Consider the following 18392-nt stretch of genomic DNA (forward strand, 5'->3'; position numbering starts at 1 on the left):
GCAGAAGGTACCAGGTTCAGTCCCCGGCATCTCCAGACAGGGCATGGAAAGGCACCTATTCGAACCTTTGGAGAGCCATTGCCAGTCACAACAGACAATTACTGAACTAGATGGACCAACAGTCTGGCTCAGTATAAAGTAGTTTTCCAACTTCAGATTTTCTCCTTGATTGCATATACTAGGGGTGGCTTCCCTGTGGCTGTCCAGATGTTGCTGGATTACAACTCCCGTCATCCCTGATCATTGGCCACGCTGGTGAAACTGATGGGAGTTGGAGTCCAACAACACCTGTTTTATCACGTACGTTTGTTTTTAAAAATTGATTTTAACGATATTTTGGTCATTTTAATATGTTTACTGTTTTTAAAGGTCTGCTTTTATTGCCATTTTAATGACTTTTTAATACTATTTTATGTAAACTGCTTACACCCTCTGGAACTCGCTCCCTTTGGACATTCGACAAGCCTCCTTCCTGATGGGCTTTCGCCGAGCCTTAAAGACCTGGCTATTCAGGCAGGCCTATGGGATTTTTGGGGTGGATTAGTTTTTATGGTGTACTAATTGAAGGTGTTTTAGATGAATTGATGTTATGGTTTGTTGACTGTATATTGATTTATATATTGTATTTTGCATTGCTGTAAGTCGCCTAGAGTGTCCGTTAGCTCGGACAGATAGGCGACTAACAAATAAAATTTTATTATTATTATTATTAGAGATTTTTTATGAACAAACTGAGTGTATATAAATCTTGCTAAATAAATACATTTGGAGGGCCACAGATTAGCCACCCCCGAAATAAACAAATTCTCAGGACAAAGCAAATTCAAGTGACATTATCCCAGAAGAAGCAGCGGGTGCTTTTTTAATTGATATTTTAATTGCAAATTCGTTAAAGAAAAAATAAAGCTAAGAAAGAAACCAAAAAAAAAACAAACCATAACAAAGAGAAGCAAAACAAACAACCCATCAGCTCAACTCACATTAAGACAGCTCACTACATTTAAACATCAATACATCCATCTTATAGATCAATATGTACCATCCAAATGTCCAAATATGTATCCAAGCAAAGTTGGTGTTTATAGAAATACGCTCAAATGTAGCAAAGGCATTTAGGTCAGTAAGCCTTTGCATAATAGTTGGTGGATATTTGTCCTGGTTACATTTTAAAAATCAGGGCCAACTAAAAGGTCATGATGAGGTGAGCAAGCTTTTGAGTTCATCAAAGCTCTTCATCAAGCTGGACATGAAGCAAAATCAAACGGTAGGCTGCAATCCTTTTACCTGGGGTAAGTGTCACTGAACTTAGTGGACTTACTTCCAAGTAGACATGTATAGGATTACAATTTACTACATGTGTATCCCACTTTTCTAAGTTGGCATACAAGTAAAATGAATAAGATTGAGTTTTTATTTTCTAGCCAGATGAAAAGTTTTAATTGTTACTTTTTTATTTATATTCAGCTTTCAAGATCTAATCTTTCCAAGACAGTTTTACAATACTAGCAATAAAAAAGCAAAGAACGATTAACAATCTTATACATACCTTGTCAAAGGTAAGTCCCACTGAGTTCAATGGGGCTTATACCAGGTAAGTAAACCTAAGACTGCATCCTAAACGATTCTGATGAATTCAAAAGCTTCCTCGGTCGTTTGTGCACTTTTATTGATAACAACCCTATCCATAGTAAAGTGTTACCCCAATGTTCCTTTTGTTCATTTGCAAAGGACCAACACAACTACCTGCAATTTTTGCAGTTTAATGCCACCTACCAAATGACCAGGGCAATGAAATTAACCTGCTTTACCTGCTAGAAAACAAAGTACCTGTCACAAAATCTTCACTGAAGGCATGATCTCCATGCCCACCAGGTGCAGAAAGCAATCCTCTGCATGTTTACTCATAAGTCAGTCCCACAGTCTTCAATAGGGCTTACTCCTTACGTGGCTTCAGGACTGCAATCACCATAGCCTCCTTTTTAAAACAGTTCGGGGCTGTTTCACAAGGAATTGTGCTCACATCTTAGAGAAGAAAAGCAGCTCCCGCACTCAGATACTTCTTGCTACAGTTCTCTTCCCCAAGGGATGAAGCTACTAGTTTATGCAGGCTCTGCCAACAGCACCACCACCCCGTCCTGCCCAACTTTGTACTGACCTAACGCTGCTGACGAGGCATCAGCAGCTGTTTGAAAATCGCCAGCCTTCTTTGTTTGATTGGGGGAAAGCCAAACTCCGCAAAGGCTTCTGGGGGCAAGGTTTGTGTAGAGGGAGGAGCCCAGAAGTAACCCTTTCAGGGGAAGGAGGGCGTCAAGAGGAGAAGCAGCTTAACCCTTGCAGTACCAGTGGCCCATAGGACAGAAGACCCATTGCATTAAGGTTCATGGGTGTATGAGAGGCACCTGCTGAAAGCTTGTTACTTTAGACCAGCCTACCTGACACGCAATTGTATTAGGTGCATTTATTTTCTAAAAACATGATTTTATCTATATTTTGATAATTTCATGTCTAGGCACATAATTGTTTTTATTGCTTTTTAAAATGAATATTTTCATCTCATTTTATGTAAATTGCTTAGAGATCTTTTTTTTAAAGTAGAATATAAATATTGCTAAACAAAATAAAAATGTATGGCATTCCTTTCCTTCTAGGAGCTCAAGGCAAGGTGCATGGTGCTCCTCCTGGCCACATTTCATTCTCAAGAAGTAGGTTAGACTGAGAGTTGGTGGCTGGCTCAAGGTTACTCTGTAAGCTTTGCATGGAGTGGAAATTTGTGAACCTTGCTCTCCCGTTTGAAAGAGATGACAGTGAGCAAACATTGTAGTCATGTAGTGTGGTGAAGCAGCATGTTGTAGTCCATGTGTGGGGAACCTTTGGTCCTCCAGATGTTGCTGAATTACAACAACTCCTGTCATCCCTGACCATTGGCCATGCATGTTTGCTGGGGTTGATGGGAGTTGTAGTTCAGCAACATCTGGAGGGCCAAAGGTCCCTACACCTGTGTAGTCAACTATGATGTCTCTACTGATGAACACTTATTTATTTATTGCACTTGTATACCGCCCCATAGCCGAAGCTCTCTGGGCGGTTTACAGCAACCAAAAACATTAAAATAAATATACAATTTAAAACACATATTTTAAAAACAATTTAAAACACAACTTAAAATTTAAAAATTTGATGAAGGATTTAGGTCATAAGTGGGGCATTGTTTCAGCTTGGGGGCCGCTTTCCTTTTTAGATAGCCTTCTAAGGGCCACATACCAGTGGTGGGCAGGGCCACAGGTAAAAGTGGGCAGAGCAATGAATATATATTTTACTTTCGTTCCCTGGGAAGAGGGATTAATTGTTAAACTACTCTGAAAACTGTAGCTCTGTGAAAGGAATAGCAAGTCTCTTAACAACTCCCAGCACCCTGAACAAACTATAATTCCCAGGGATTCTTTGGGGGAAGTCATGATGGTTAAAGTGGTATGATACTGCTTTAAATGTACAGTGCAGATGGAGCCTGTCCTATTGGCTACAATGGGTTGCTTCTTTCAAACCTAATTTCAGCTGCAGGAGGAGACTCTGTATGTATGAGTGTGCCGGTTGATGCCCTTTAATATAAAGTGATCAAGATTTTTAATAAAAGAAGTAGGTTTCAATCTAGAGTAAGTTAATTGAACTTGGGTCCCAGACAGTGAAACCAATCAAGCAAGTTAAGTTATGACTTTCTCACTGAAATCTATGGGAATTTAGGCTGCAGTCCTAATCCCATTTATCTGAGAGTAAGCCTCATTGAATTAAATAGGACTGACCTGAGTAGATATGGTTAGGATTGCACTGTTAAATTCAACTCAGTCTGGATCCAGCCTGTAATGAGGCTTGTGATGGTCGCTTTGTTTTATAGCTCATAAAAAGTTTTATTTTATTATATTGGATGTCAGTCTTGCCATCCTTAAATTGTGCAAATTACAGGTAGCTGTGTTGGTCAAATAAAGAAAAAGCCCCAAAGTAAGAGAAGTGTAGTAACTTATTAGGGCCAACTAATACTTTCTTCAAGTTTCTGGTTAGACTGTAGATTCTCAGGATACGGTCTAAAGCAGGTGAGGGGAACCTTTGGTCTGTGAGATGTTGCTGAACAACAACTCCCATAATCACCGACCATTGATCATACTTGCTGGGGTTGGCAGAAGTTGTAGTTCAGCAACATCTGGAGGGCCAAAGGCTCCCCACACCTGCTTTAGACCGTATCCTGAGAATCTACAGTCACACCTTGCTGAAGCTGAGGGCCACACGTATGCCACTTTGGGTTCCATGGCAGAAGGAAGGTAGGATATAAATGTCAGAAACTACATATGTTAAGCTAAGACACTAAATAAAAATGTGTGGGTCTAAAGCTCTCTGCCATCTTGAGGATAGCATTTCACACATTCGATTAAGTTGATTCTAGACCGTGAAAGCTCATGCTACAAGAAATGTTACTCTTTGAAGCAAGGCTCTTATTTTGTTGCTGAATTCCTGTCTCTGATAAGCTGCTTATTGATTACATTTTTATTCCCACCCTTCCTCCAAGGGATACAGGGTATGCCACCCTGGGCTCCTGGGAGGAAGGGTGGGATATAAATTTAATAAATAACTAAATAATAAATAATGCTTGAAGTATCCTATTTGATCCACCCAACAATTCTGTGGGGTGGTGGTGGTTAGGCTGACAGTGTAGTCACTCACTCACCCATGCACACAACACACTCCCTAGCCAACCTCACAGAGGTGTTGTTGGATAAAATGATCCGGGGGAGAACAGTGTAGGCCACCTTGAGCTCCTTAGAGGAAAAATAATAACATTACGCGAAACTGAACTGAGCAGACTCGAAGGGGCTTTATCCCACCCTTTCTACTGTTTCTCTTAAAATATTTATCCGTCGTACAACGTGCTAGGCACTTGGAAAACTCCAACATGAGCTCATCCCTTCAATTCCTCTTTACATGATCGTGTTTTAACTACAGATAAGTCTCTTTTTTAAAAAACTTATTTAACTCTAGGAGGCTTAAACCCTAAAAACTAAAAAACGCCGATCTGCCCCTTAAAAAAAAGGGGTCAATAACTATGGAGACAAGAGGTTTTAACGCCCCTCCTTTCTCTTTCCGTGACGTTATCGGCGCGCGCCTCCCAGCGGCTCCTGGCCGCTGTGTGGAAGGCGGCAAGCCGCGCGTCACTGCGAGCGCGACGAGAGAGCGACGGTCGGGGTTCTGAGGATGTAAGTAGCGGGAGAGGCGGTAATCCGTCACCATCGGGGCCCGGTCCGGGGACAGGGAGCCGTGACTGCGTCTGAGTGTACCCAGAGGAGGTTCTTGAAGCCGCTGGGGGACTTATGAGGAGGGTCGGCCTCGCGGATGAGCTTGAGGAGCGGGGAGGGCCTTGACTGGAGAGAGGTCGAGAGTCCTTAGCGGCGCTGTGTGTGGTTTGCTGGCCGGCTGGAGCTGTAGAGTCGATTTGCTCCGCCCCTTTCCCGTTGCTCGCTTGCTCTGTGTTGGGGAATGAAACCTCCCATCGCAAGCTAGGCCTCATTGAGAAGGGGGTTGGCTTCTTTTTCTTCCCCTGCCTTCTCCCTTGAGGTTCCCTCTCATTTCCTGGGGTCCAGAATCCCCCTTTCCACTGCTTTGCCTGACCAGCACTGTGTAAATTAAGGTTGTGTTCTTTGCTTATTATATTGTATATTTCACATTAGAAAAAAATAACCTCTTCAAGGAGGACAGGGTGATATTTATGGTTCTCCCCCCGTTTTATCCGCACAACAACCCCGTGAGTTTGGTTAGTCTGAGAGATGATGACGACGAACCATAGCAGCACGGTTGAGCTTCCTGGCTGAGCGGGGATTTCACCCTCTTGCTTCTTGCGGTCGGAGGCTAACTGTTACACCACACTGGCTCGCATTATCTCTAGGTTGCTCCCTAATGCTTGGCTTCTCAGGTCTGGCTTTATGTTGCAGGGTTATGCCGTTGCTGCTGCTGCTACTAGTACAATTCTTAATATGCGTTAGAGGGAACCAGCGATGGACTGGAGTGGGGGGCGGGGAGAAAATCCAGAGGGTTTATAGTTTCTTGAGCAACATAGGAACAGCCCTGCTAAGATCCAACTAGCTGTTTCCAGTAGGGGCAAATTGGATCCTCTGTGGTGTCTCACAAGTAACGCATGAACGCTACAGTGATCAGAACTCATGGGGTGATCAGAACTCTGTGTGCTATTCCGAATGTAGCTGCACCATAAATGTACCAAAGAGCATTACTGCACTGGCAATGTTCTCCTCAGTCCCCTTCTTTGTAAACCCTAGCAAGAATGATGCCTTTTTCACAACTGCCTCATGCTGAGTTGATATTTTGATTGAGCTGTCTTTGGCCACCCCAAGATCTCTGTTGTTAGCCACTGCTGGTTCAGATTTCTGTCAGTGATGGCAGAGCCCTGTTGTGCTTTCTAGTCGCCTGTGTTGAGCCTCATGTCCCATTTTCTTGTCCGTTCAGCTAGACAGGAGTACCCACCTTTGCTAATTGCAACAGTCATAAAATCCAAAATATTATTGCAAAAAAGCCAATAACAATAACTGTTTTTGGGAGCAGCACTCAAAACTGGATCTGTGTTAAGAAATGAACAAGAAAAGAACAGTCAGCCAAAAGCCTTTTTTAAGCATGAGGTTTTTGCCTCCCCCATAAAAAAATGTATTGGGGCTTAATAGATCTCATTTGGCAAGGCGTTTTCACAGTGTGGGTACCACTACAAGGAAAAAAGCCCTATTTCTTGTGACTTTTTTTTCAGTGGAGTTTGCATGAGCATAGCACAATGCTGCTCTTAGCTCCGTGGAAGACAGATGGGATATAAATTGCAAAATAGAAAAAGGGATGGTGATAATTCTTACGGGGGGTTGTCTATTAAAATGAGTGTGGGATGGGGTAGAACAGGAGTGAGGAAGCTGGTAAAGTGAGGCAGGTACTATTATAATATTACTTCTTGGCCTAGCAAGAAAATTGTTTTATGATAATATCAGCAATGATCCAGACAAATTGTCAAAATCACATTCAAACTATATTCACTTGATTGTGTACCGTCGGTGTGGGGAGCCTTTGGCTACCCAGATGTTGACAAACTATGACTCCCATCATCCCTGCCCATTGGCCATGTTTGCTGGGGCTGTTGGGAGTTGTAGTTCAGCAATAACTGCAGGGCCAAAGGCTCCCCACACCTAGTGTACCTAGTGGCTTTTTATCACAGTGAAAATATATAGATTGCCCAAAGACAGTAAGATGTACAAGTAGCCATTCTGCTGTCTTTGTGAACATACTAATAAGAGCCAATATACAAGGTCAGTGATTCCCATAGAATCTCCTCTAAGTGCTACTGAAGCTTGTACATAACAGTGTGTCTGTTCTGACATCTTGACTGTTAATTTGGGCTTAACATTCTTAAAGCATTGGGGTTATGATATTCAGCACAGTTCTTCTCTTGTAATGAGAGTTCACTGACCCATCTATAGCCACCGGGTCAATCTGAGGCCTCGTTTAACAGGAACAGGTTCTTTCAGATAGCTTTTGTACTGCTACAACTGAGAGAGCAAACAAAGTAGGTCCTGGAGTATGGTTAGAACAAAACCTTTACTCCCATTTAACTTGTTCGACGATTGAAAATGTTACTGGAGTACATCCTGTGGTTTCTCCTTCTGAGATGGTCCTGTCCATTACAAAATGTAGGGCCACGTTCAGTGTTGTTGAAAGCAGAGCTGCCAAGAAATCTGGGATATCTAGACATAGGTTCCCTGAATGGGATTTTTCTTCTCCCCAGGGCAGGGAACTGCATTACACACTTCTGTTTCTACAACATCTGCAAAAGGAAGAGCTGCCTTCTTGAATGAGCCACACAGAAATAGTTAGCTCTTGTTTTAACTGTGCTTGTTAAAGGTGAACAGAGTTTCAAATAGAAAGCAGTTTGCAGGAATAGCTTGCTGCTACCCCCAAAGCCTGGGGTACAACAGCCTTTGCTTTTCTGTTCTTTTAAACTGATTTAGGCAGTTGCAGTTTTAATTTACATATATCCGTAGGATAATGGTGGAGCTTGCTTGCTAAGAGCTTTGCCCAAAGGGTTGTTTGTACCTGTGTTAGGTATATTTGTACCCAGTTTGTGCGATATGTCAAGCCTGAGAGACGTCTGAGCACATAACTGCATCTTTAATTGTAATCTGGGTTACCAACTGCTGAATAAAAGGGTTGAAGTTCTGCATGTTAATCCTAAAGATCCTAAGGTGTTAGACTACGACCTGGGAGACCAGGGTTCGAATCCCCACACAGCCATGAAGCTCACTGGGTGACCTTGGGCCAGTCACTGCCTCTCAGCCTCAGAGGAAGGCAATGGTAAACCACCTCTGAATACTGCTTATCATGAAAACCCTATTCATAGGGTTGCCATAAATTGGGTTTGACTTGAAGGCAGTCCATTTCCATTCCATGTATGTCAAAATAGTCTTGATCTCTTGGTGCCTGTTATGTGGACCTAGCAGTGTACAGGAACTGAATGGCAATGATTAAAACCTTGGCTTTTTGAAGGTTCCATCCTTTTTCCAAAGGTTGTTCTGATACTAGTTTGCTAGAGAGCCACATGCAAACAGTTAGAGAGAAATGTATAATACTGTACTCTCTACTCTGCCAAAGTTTTTTACTTTTAACGTATGACAGTAAAATGCCCTGCGTTTTATACTCAGGGGTGAAATAAACAAGTCATAGCTGTAGAGGTCGTCTTGACCCTTATGTGTATATGACCCATTAGGACTTATTGTGGCTTACATGGGAGTAGCCAGCAGTAATACTACTGAAGATTCTTTTATATGCCGCGGATGGGAAATCTGTGGCCCTCCAGATGCTGTTGGATTCCCAACTCCCATCGTCCCTGACCATTGGCCATGCTGGCAGGGGCTGACAGGAGGTGGGAGTCCAACAACCTCAGGAAGACTGCAGGTTTTACCATCCCTAGTCTGTGATCTAAAGATATTGTTATGAGCTCTCTTTGCGCTCTCTTGCATTGAATAGGCTCTGGGAGTCACCCTGGAGCTTTAGCTGAAATTGCTATTTTGCAAAGGTGACTGCAGAACTCTGCCAATACAAAATAAAGTTGAGAATTCAAAAAGAGCAGTAGCAATCGTTAAAGACCTGCTATACAGTACGGCCTCACTCATATGGCGGGTTACGTTCCAGACCCCCCCCCCCCAAAAGCGAAACCTGCTGAAAAGCAGAACTCATTCAATAGAATTGTGCCCGGTGCCCGAAAAACGTTGTAAAAGTGGAACAAGCACTGTATCAGTGAGGCCTTATTCTAATTGAAAGCCGCCGTATTAGTGGAACGCTGCAAAGCGGGGCTCTACTGTAATCTTGCTGGGATGTGACATTTTTTTCTCGTTGCTACTGTACCCCAATATCCTATTGCATCAAAGGTGTAGAATGTGAGATGGCGTTGGGGTGAATTCCTCCCCCCACTAGAAATGTGGTGCACATTTGAAAATGACCTATCTTGCTGTCTGTTGCAGGGGTAGCTAATGCGGTGCCCTCCAGATATTGCTGGACTACAACTCCCATCGTCCTTGACAGTTAGCTGTGCTGGCTGGGACTGATGGAAGCTGGAGTCCAACATTGGAAGTGCACTGTCGGCTACTTTTGGCCTTTTGGGATGTTGGGTATCTAAGGGAAGCGTACTAAGAAATCTGCACTGAAAAACCCAACCTGCTTTGCTGCCTTAGTTGCATACATATTTCTGCTCTTGAAGGGTGATTAGAACGAGATTTTAAATATTCTCATTAAAACATACTCTGGAAGTTGTTCAGCAGATGCTATTTTTTTCCAAGGGAGAAATAAGCCACATGACAATGCGTGGGTGATAATGCTTTGCATGAACAATGTCTCAGTAGATTGTGCCTTTTTTCTGGTGAAGGGTTTTTTACTTTCTTCTGCCTATGTGTTAATTGTCTCATAACCCTTTTATCTCGTCACTAGGCTGCTCTTTGGCGTTTATTGCACTCGCTTAGGGATCGTTTCTCAGAATCAAGGAGTTAGAAGTAAGCTTTCAGATAAGTGAGCCCCCCCCAAAGTGCCGCTTTTGGACTCGGAAGGGGAAAATGGAGCTGTCAGGAATGAAAAAGAAGAGTTTGCTAGGAATCAAAGAAAATAATAAAAAGTCCAGCACTAGGTAATCATTGTCTGAATGTTCAAGGCCTCACCCCTCTTGGGTCCGTGCAGCCTATTAGGGCTTTCCCATCAAGCATGAGGAATTAGAAATGCATCTTCCCCCCCCTTCCCTTTTTTCCTAATTTCCATATACCTCTCACGCCATTGGCTTTCTTTTGTGAAGCTGCTCCATAGTGTGAATGCTGGGCATTTTACGTCTTAGCATCCTTGTAAGCAGCGACATTTTGTTGCTTTTGTTGTAACTGAAATTGGGGAGGGGAAATTAAGTTTCTGAACCTCTGTTCATTAAAAGGGCTCCGTCTCCGACCAAGCGCAAGGACCGCACAGAAGAAAAATCCAAGGACAGGTCGAAGGACAAGCCAGCCGCAAAGGAGTCGAGCGAAAAGGACCGCGGGCGTGATAAAACGCGCAAAAGGCGCAGCGCCTCCAGTGGCAGCAGTAGCACCAGGTAAGCCAAGGCGCTGATTGGAAATTCTAGGAGTGCTAAAGGACATGGCAAGGATTAGGCCAGAGATGGGGAACCTGTGGCTCTCCAGGTGTTGCTGGATTATAAATCCTTTTGCCCCTGTCCGTTGGCTACGCTGGCTGCGGCTGACGGGATTTGGAGTCCGACAACAACTGGAGGGCCACAGGTTTCCCCATCCCTGGATTAGGCCTTCCCAAGGATTTTTAGTCAGCAGTTAAAAATGAAGCTGCCATGTTCAGATGGAGCAGTGTGTTAGCGTTTCAGATTCACAGTATATGTGTGGGGAGAGTGATTATCACCACCGTGCCCTGCTTGTGAGATTCCCAGGAGTGTAGAGCTATTGGAGACCTGAGAGCTTGGAAGATGCGCATTGATCTGATCCAGCAAGTTGGGCATAAGGAGTTGAGTGAAGCGATACTGCAGAGACTTTGGCCCTCTGGAAGGTTCTGTACTACAACTCCCATCACCCCTAGCCATCGGCCATGCCTGCTGGAGCTGATAGGAGCTGTAGTACAGCAACATCCAGAGGGCCAAAGTTTCCCCTCGTCTGCAATAACACAAAACATGCATTGGCTTCAGGCCCTCTTTGCAGATTGAGGTGCTGGGAGTTTGCACAGAGGATCCGCTTGCTCACAAATTATCTATTTGGAGAGGAAGCCTTTCTCAGTGTTCCATCTTTAAGAGGAGGGCACCCTGCGGGTACAAAAACAGAAGGTCTTCTTTGTTATAGAACATCCTCCTGAGGGAGGTACACCTGGCATTGATGCTGTATTCATTTCGGAACCAGTTAAAACGTTTTTGTTTGCCCAAGCGCTTTCGATGGTGGCATTTTTTAGCTGGCTGAATGTTTTATTCATTCTTAATTTTACTGTACCGTTGGTTTGATATTTGTAATCTTTAAATGACTTGTGTATACCACTCTGAAATCTGTTTTTGGATGAAGAACAGTTTGCCAATTTTAAAAATAGGTAAAACGATTGAAAAGGATTGTCTGAAGTCAGCATTGGGGGGGAGGAGGTTGGGGTTGGGGTTGGAACTGGACAAGACTGAGTCATGCACTATTTTCTTGGGGCTTCTGGGAGAAGGTCCTTGCTCCCTTTTGTCTCTTGCATGATCCAGTCTGACCTTTCTCTGCCAGGTCTCGGTCCAGTTCCACATCCAGTTCAGGTTCCAGCTCCAGCACTGGCTCCAGCAGCGGCTCCAGTTCCTCCTCCGCGTCGAGCCGTTCCGGGAGTTCCAGCACATCTCGCAGCTCCAGCTCCAGCAGCTCCTCAGGCTCTCCGAGCCCATCTCGCCATCGGCACGACAACAGGAGGCGTTCCCGTTCAAAGTAAGTGTGGGGGATCTGGGAGTGGGATAGGGGAGGAGTTCGAAAAGCACCCAGGAAGTTTGTCATGAATGAATAGCATGCCTTACGAAGCTTAGCAGTGACCTCTTTCCAAGCAGGTGCATTTCCTTCTGGGCGACCTTTGGGCGGGGGCAGGCACATGCTAGGGATCAGTAGGGCCAGAGGCAGACATGGGCAGCGCAACAAATGGGAATTTTACTGTTGCACAGTAGGCTCATTTCTACACACAGGCCTCTCTAGCCTCCATCCGGGCCAGCCAGAGTCGAAGAACACATACCAGACAGACAGAATTGCACAAAGAGGGTGCAGAGCAGGAGTGGAGAGGGGCTTGGCCTGGGAAAAGCATGCAGGGAGAATCCCGTGCTACTGGAAGTGAGAAGGAGTTGGGCATTTCCTTTCAAGGAAACTACCTGAACAGAGTCAGACCATTGGCCTCTGTAGCTCAGGCCCCAACTGGCAGGAGCCTTTCCCATCCTACCTGGCGGTCTTGGGGATTGAACCTGAGATTTTCTACATACAGAGCATCATGCTCTATCCCTGAGCTTTGCCCCCTTCCCCAAAATCGTCTTAGTCTGCAAAGAGAGAAGACTTGGAACACTTGGGATCTTTTGTAAAATTCTGCCTGCTATTAACTGAAAGCTCAGGTGTGCCTTAATATGCATAGGATATTTCATATTACTGTCGCATCCTAGATGCTGCCCTTTTAATACATTTCAGGCAATGGAGAGGGCTTGTGATCTCTAAGACAGTTTGTATGAAAGAAATTGAGTCAAGTGAAACTTTAGCTGTTCTCAGGAAGGCATGAACATGGGGCAGGCAACTTGGCCCATTCACATCCCTCTCCAAGGCTGCTTCCTTATTTTTCTAACATAAATATGGATCCTGTTCATTAATAAGCTCAGTCTATGAAGATGTCCTGCTTCCATTACTTATGAATGTCAAAAGGCCATGGATTTTAAGTGATGTTGAAGAGCATCAAGGGAGGAGGTGAAGTAGGAGCTTGCATTCTCCATCCTTCTGAAATCTTCTATTTTGATAATGTCACCGCATTATTTGAAGACAGGTTTTCTGGTCTAAGCTTGTCTAACAAATCCACAAACTGGTACAGCTTCCTGGCATGTTACAAACAGGTTTAGGTGGATCAGAGGCAAAATCTTTCTTGGACTATCACTGAGGATTAAAAGCTTTGCTTAGGGCAAAATAATAGATTGGACCTGTTTTGGGCTCTTTTGCCCTTTGAAACTTATATTTGGGAACCTGTGGTATGTGAAAAGGATGCAACTAAATGTGAGTCTTGGTGAACAATATCTAGCAAAGTCTCATCCTGTTGAAATTAAAAAGGACACAGTTAAGCCTAAGTGATTTCTGACTCACTTAGCCTTTTTAGCATAATTCTTTCTTGCAAACAACAAATGGCATGTAGCTGTTGTACCAATACTTTTTTTTTAAAAAGTAACAAATTTAGTGAGGACTATGAAACAGGATTGTTATATTTTTTTTGACACACTGCCTTGGTGACTGTTGATGATGGGCTTTTGTTTCATATCTATATGTTTTAAGAAAAAATGACACATTTTGCACATTTCCACCAGGTCTAAACCGCCCAAGAGAGATGAAAAGGAACGGAGGAAGAGGAGTCCGTCACCCAAACCTACTAAAGTGCATGTTGGGAGACTCACCAGAAATGTGACTAAGGTAACAGCCTACCATTCACTTGCACTCGGAAAGAAGCAAAATGCCTTTGGCTTGGGAAGGGCTGTAAGCTCAGTGGCAGAGCATGTGGAAGGTCCCGGTTCAATCCTTGGCATCTCCAGGTAAGGCTGGAAGAGACCCCTGTCTGAAATCCCAGAGAGCCACTGCCAGTCCGTGTAAGCAATGCTCTGACTTTGTATAAGGCAGCTTCCTGTGTTCATATGGGATTTAAGTTCATATTAAACATGAATGCGTGGGTATTCATGGTCAAATTACAGATAAAAGAAATGCATTTATTTGAAAATAATCTGTTTAAGATTAAAACAATATCTTAAGTAGTATACAATAAAACATAGCATAAAAACAACAGAGGTACAAAAATCCAATCTCAGGGGCCAGGAAAGGCCTGGACAAAAAGATAAGGTTTCAGGAGGCACCAAAAACAGGTAAACGGGCGGTGCCTTGTCAATTCATGCCAAAGTTGTAGATGTTGAATACTAATGTAGGAAGCTGCCATATAGCAGGTAAGACTGTCTGTCTTGTCTGATGTGACAGGCAACAACTTCCCAGTCATCTGCTACCTGATTCTTTTTAGAGTTGCTGGGGGTCAAATCTAGGCCCTTCTGCGTGCGAAGCGCCAGTGACCGTGGAGTCCACCTAATATTGATAACTAGATATCTATATGCACAGTACATATATTCAGGTGTAGCAGAGTGAAGTTTGGATTCCTCGGGTAGCTAAAAAGTTTATGCATGTTAATACGGAATTGGGTAGTCTTCCATACTTTCTTTACTCCCCACCCCATTTCATGTTCCATTATGAAGACCTGAAGAAAATGAACATTTGCTGTAGTCATTAAGAAGGTTTTTCCCCCCCTTCCTCCAGGATCATATCATGGAAATATTTTCCACTTACGGAAAGATCAAAATGATTGACATGCCTGTTGACAGGCTGAATCCACACCTCTCCAAGGGTTATGCTTATGTAGAATTTGAGAATCCAGATGATGCTGAGAAGGCATTGAAGCACATGGATGGAGGTAGGTGTCAGGAGCTAGACAAAATCTGGGGCTGTGCTGTCAGAGGTTTGACTTCCTGTGTGAATGTTGGAACTTCAGAGGATCCCCCAATAAAGCAAGGATCTCAGATTTCTAGAGGCGATAAGGTTTATACCCAGCTAGAAGGGGTCTTTGCAGAGCATACCTGAACAAAAAAAGGTTCAAGGTTCTTTGAGTTTTGCCCTTTTAATAATATAACAAAGATATATCAGTAAGTGATAGGAAAAGTTCTTCAGATCAAAAGTCAACTGTTATAAAAAGTTCATTTCTCTTTCTATACAAATATCTGCCAGTCCCGTCTCCTCTGATGCTCCATAATTGCAGGCAGGCACTAACTCCCGGTTCAAACCAAATTCCTATGTTCTTCCTGCTCGGTTCCAACTTTTCTCTCTTCTTCAGTCTCTCTCCATTATCACAAAACTGGTCTCCTCTGAAGGCCACACGGCGGAGCCTCTGCAAAGAGGGAACCAAAACATCATTCGACTTCTATGGCTTGCAGTTGACCCGTTGCTATACAATTTCATAAAAAGTTATTTCCAAGCAATTGAGTTGTCCTCTTGTTCCTTCTGCGTAGCTTGGCAGGATACAAAATGTCAAAATTAGCCTTTTTATCTCAGGCCTGTGACAGTGCCATGTTATGTAATCTGCTGAATTTTGGAGTCTTTAATGAAGAATTTGACATTGCCTGTATTACCTTTTTTTAAAATCAACTTTCTAGCCACTTTGCCAGGAATATTGGGTGGTGGAGGAACTTGCAACTCCATTATACTGGTTTCTTGCCCAAAGTGGAAAGGGTGGACTGTCCTAATCTAAATGACCCTAACATAGAGGGTAACTGCATTCTCTTAAAGGATCCCCAACAGACCTGTGGGTGGAGCTTAGAGTAATTTGTTCATAAACAAAGCTGAGGCTTGTCCCAGACAGACTCGTAGGCTTAAGTTTCTGACTTGAGTGTATGGTATAAGTCAGAGGTGGCAAACCTTTTCCCCTCCCTTTCCCCTTGGGGGCTTCTGGCCCATAGAGGGAATCAATCAGGGCGCTGGGCCCGATCATACCATGGGTTTGCCAAGCGGTGGTGGTGCTACCGGGTCTTTTGGGGGTCCATCTGTGTGTCCATGTTACCTGCCTTGTATGTACGTTGCTGTCTCCTTCTCCCTAGGTTCCCTGCTCTCCCACGTCGCTGCCATAGCTTGCCTTTCCCAAGTGAGCAGGAAAGTAGCGGCTCCTTTTCAGCAATTCCTCTCCCAGCTGAAACAAGTTTAATTTTCTTTGAATTAGGGCAGATTGATGGCCAGGAGATCACCGCCACAGCTGTCTTGACTCCTCGGCCCAGGCTGCCTCCCAGGCGTTTCTCCCCTCCAAGGAGGATGTTGCCACCGCCGCCCATGTGGCGTCGCTCACCGCCTCGCATGAGGAGAAGGTAGGCTGCCTTTATGGAGCTGCGTAAGCTACAGGGCCTTAGCTGTTACCGTTGGTAGGATCTCTGTCCAAGTAGGCAAACTTAACGAAAAAAAAAAAGATGTCCGTGTTGAAGCCACACTAATGGTGGGCATTTTGAATGAGTTCCTTGCCACACTGCCAACTGGTGGGGAGCAAAGTCGACCCCTACAAAGGATTTAAAGGGCAAGAACCGCCTTCCAGATCCTTCTCAAGTGCTTTGTGGGCAGTGGTCTGAAGATCTTGTTGCCCTCTGTAAGTTTGAGTGTATAAGCTTATAATTGTCAATCTTGTTTGGATACCTACTTGGATATATGGCCTACCTATATTAATTTGTATGTTTAAGTCAAGACTGGTGGAATATTTATGTTGTTACTATCAGCTGACAATCTTTCATTCTACCCACCACTCTTACATTTGCAAAAATAAATGATTTTTTTAAAGTCCTCAAGGGGCAGAGGCTCAGAAATTATTATGAGCATACCCTTGCTGTGGTACTTTCCTTGTTAGGATATGTTTCTCCTGTTCATGTATAGTGTGTTTCAACTTTGAACCGCTGTCACTGTTTAGGACAGGTGTGGGGAACCTTTGGCCCTCCCAGGTATTGCTGAACTACAGCTCCCATATTCTCTGGCCATTGGCCATGCTTGCTGGGACTAATTGGAGTTATAGCTCAGCAAAATCTGGAAGGCCATAGGTCTTCCGCACCTGCTTTTAGGCTATGGAAACTACTTTGAATCCTGTTGAATAAGAAGGGACTAGAGTTCATCCCTTCTCCTAATTGAAGCTCTGCCCTCTTCCTCCCTCTCAACCATCCATTGCCCTTGCAGGTCCAGGTCTCCCAGGCGCAGATCCCCAGTGCGCAGGCGATCCAGATCCAGATCTCCAGGCCGGAGGCGTCATCGCAGCCGCTCCAGTTCCAACTCTTCCCGATAAAGCATGGGACTTGGCAGCTTCTTGTGTTCTGTTTTTTAAACTCAAAAGTGCATCCAGTTAAAAATCATAACTTTAAAAAAAAATACAGGAATGGGAATGGAACAAGGGGAAAGCTGAGAATCTGAAAACTAGCCAATCATCTTGGACCTAGCAGGGTGTGAGCTGTGGGGTTAATGTCTTTCTATTGAATGAAATTGTTTTTTAAAGGGAGCTTTGGTTCTGAAGTTCTCAAGAAGATACTTTGTTCATTAGATACAGTATTGTCATCAAGAGTCCAGTGAGCTCTCGTTTTTAGGACACGTCAAAAATGAAGCTGATACTGTCGCAAGTAAGAAATGACACGGTGCAAGAAAAGGGTGTGGGGCTTATATTAAACCCTCAGCAAATTGCAATACAGATTCTGTCCCCCCCCCCCCCGTTGCCCTGGTTAGTTGTTGCCTATAGGGATGTTGGCACAGACACGGAAAATATTTTAATTCCATATTTCTTGCTACTGGTGCATTCAAACCAGTCTTAAGAACTTGGGGGGAAACACTAGTTTTCTTTTTAAGGCCTCCCTTCCTTTGCCAAAGTGCATTTGGTACATTGTTTACATACCCCATTCCTTCCAGGACCGATGTAAATGCTTTCACTTTTAGAAGATGTGAAACAAATTGGCAGGAAAGCCATTTTGTGCGCGCGCACACACACACACAAACCCTTCCTCTAGGGGTATTCTGAGACCAATTGGGGTAACTAAAGTTCAGTTTGCAAAAGGCCAAGAGATTTGCAACCTGTTGTACAGTCAGTACTATAAAGTTTGATTTTTGTATAACTTTGTAGCTTCTTGTAGTCATGTTGTGTTTGTACCTGTGTGGAATGACAAGATTTAATAAACCAGTAAGGTTTAGAGTATCAATGGGTGCTGTTTCATTTGTACTTGAGCTGTCTCTTGTGTTATAAAATTTGCCCATTTAACCATGTAATGGCTATGCTGGGTTCTCAGCCTAGTTTCAACGGAGGCATCTAAAGATGTATTTGTGTCTTCTCAGCTGCTTCTTTTTGCCTTCAACCTCTTTTCTCTTTTCTCAAAAAAGAAAAAGCCATACCACCTTCTTCCATCCTCATGCCTCCCCGCCCCCCTCCACTGGTGAGGAAGAATTATTCCAAACTTGACAAGAACAAGACCTGCTAAGTGGGTGTAGTCAGAGCCTCCATTAACCTACACAGCCAGATCCCCAGATGTGCGGTCCCCAGTCAGTTGTCTGCAGAGGGGG

General features: G+C 43.9%; 1 protein-coding gene across 3 annotated transcripts; it reads left to right on the plus strand.

The window, feature by feature from the left end:
• The first annotated feature begins 5124 nt into the window (after window positions 1–5124).
• On the plus strand, window positions 5125–18030 carry RNPS1 (RNA binding protein with serine rich domain 1). 3 transcript variants are annotated; one of them, XM_061599761.1, is made up of 8 exons: window positions 5127–5240; window positions 10009–10201; window positions 10493–10648; window positions 11805–11996; window positions 13607–13709; window positions 14592–14745; window positions 16042–16183; window positions 17031–18030. In XM_061599761.1, the coding sequence occupies exons 2-8, from the start codon at window positions 10131–10133 to the stop codon at window positions 17134–17136; spliced, it is 924 nt and encodes a 307-aa protein (XP_061455745.1). In that variant the 5' UTR covers window positions 5127–5240; window positions 10009–10130; the 3' UTR covers window positions 17137–18030. The 3 variants fall into 3 exon arrangements, with proteins under 3 accessions (XP_061455748.1, XP_061455745.1, XP_061455747.1); XM_061599763.1 differs by lacking the exon at window positions 5127–5240 and adding an exon at window positions 5427–5671; XM_061599764.1 differs by lacking the exon at window positions 10009–10201 and having other exon boundaries at window positions 5125–5240.
• The last annotated feature ends 362 nt before the right edge of the window (window positions 18031–18392 follow it).

Source organism: Rhineura floridana, chromosome 17, assembly GCF_030035675.1.
Source record: "Rhineura floridana isolate rRhiFlo1 chromosome 17, rRhiFlo1.hap2, whole genome shotgun sequence".
In the NCBI taxonomy this organism is placed as follows: domain Eukaryota; kingdom Metazoa; phylum Chordata; class Lepidosauria; order Squamata; family Rhineuridae; genus Rhineura; species Rhineura floridana.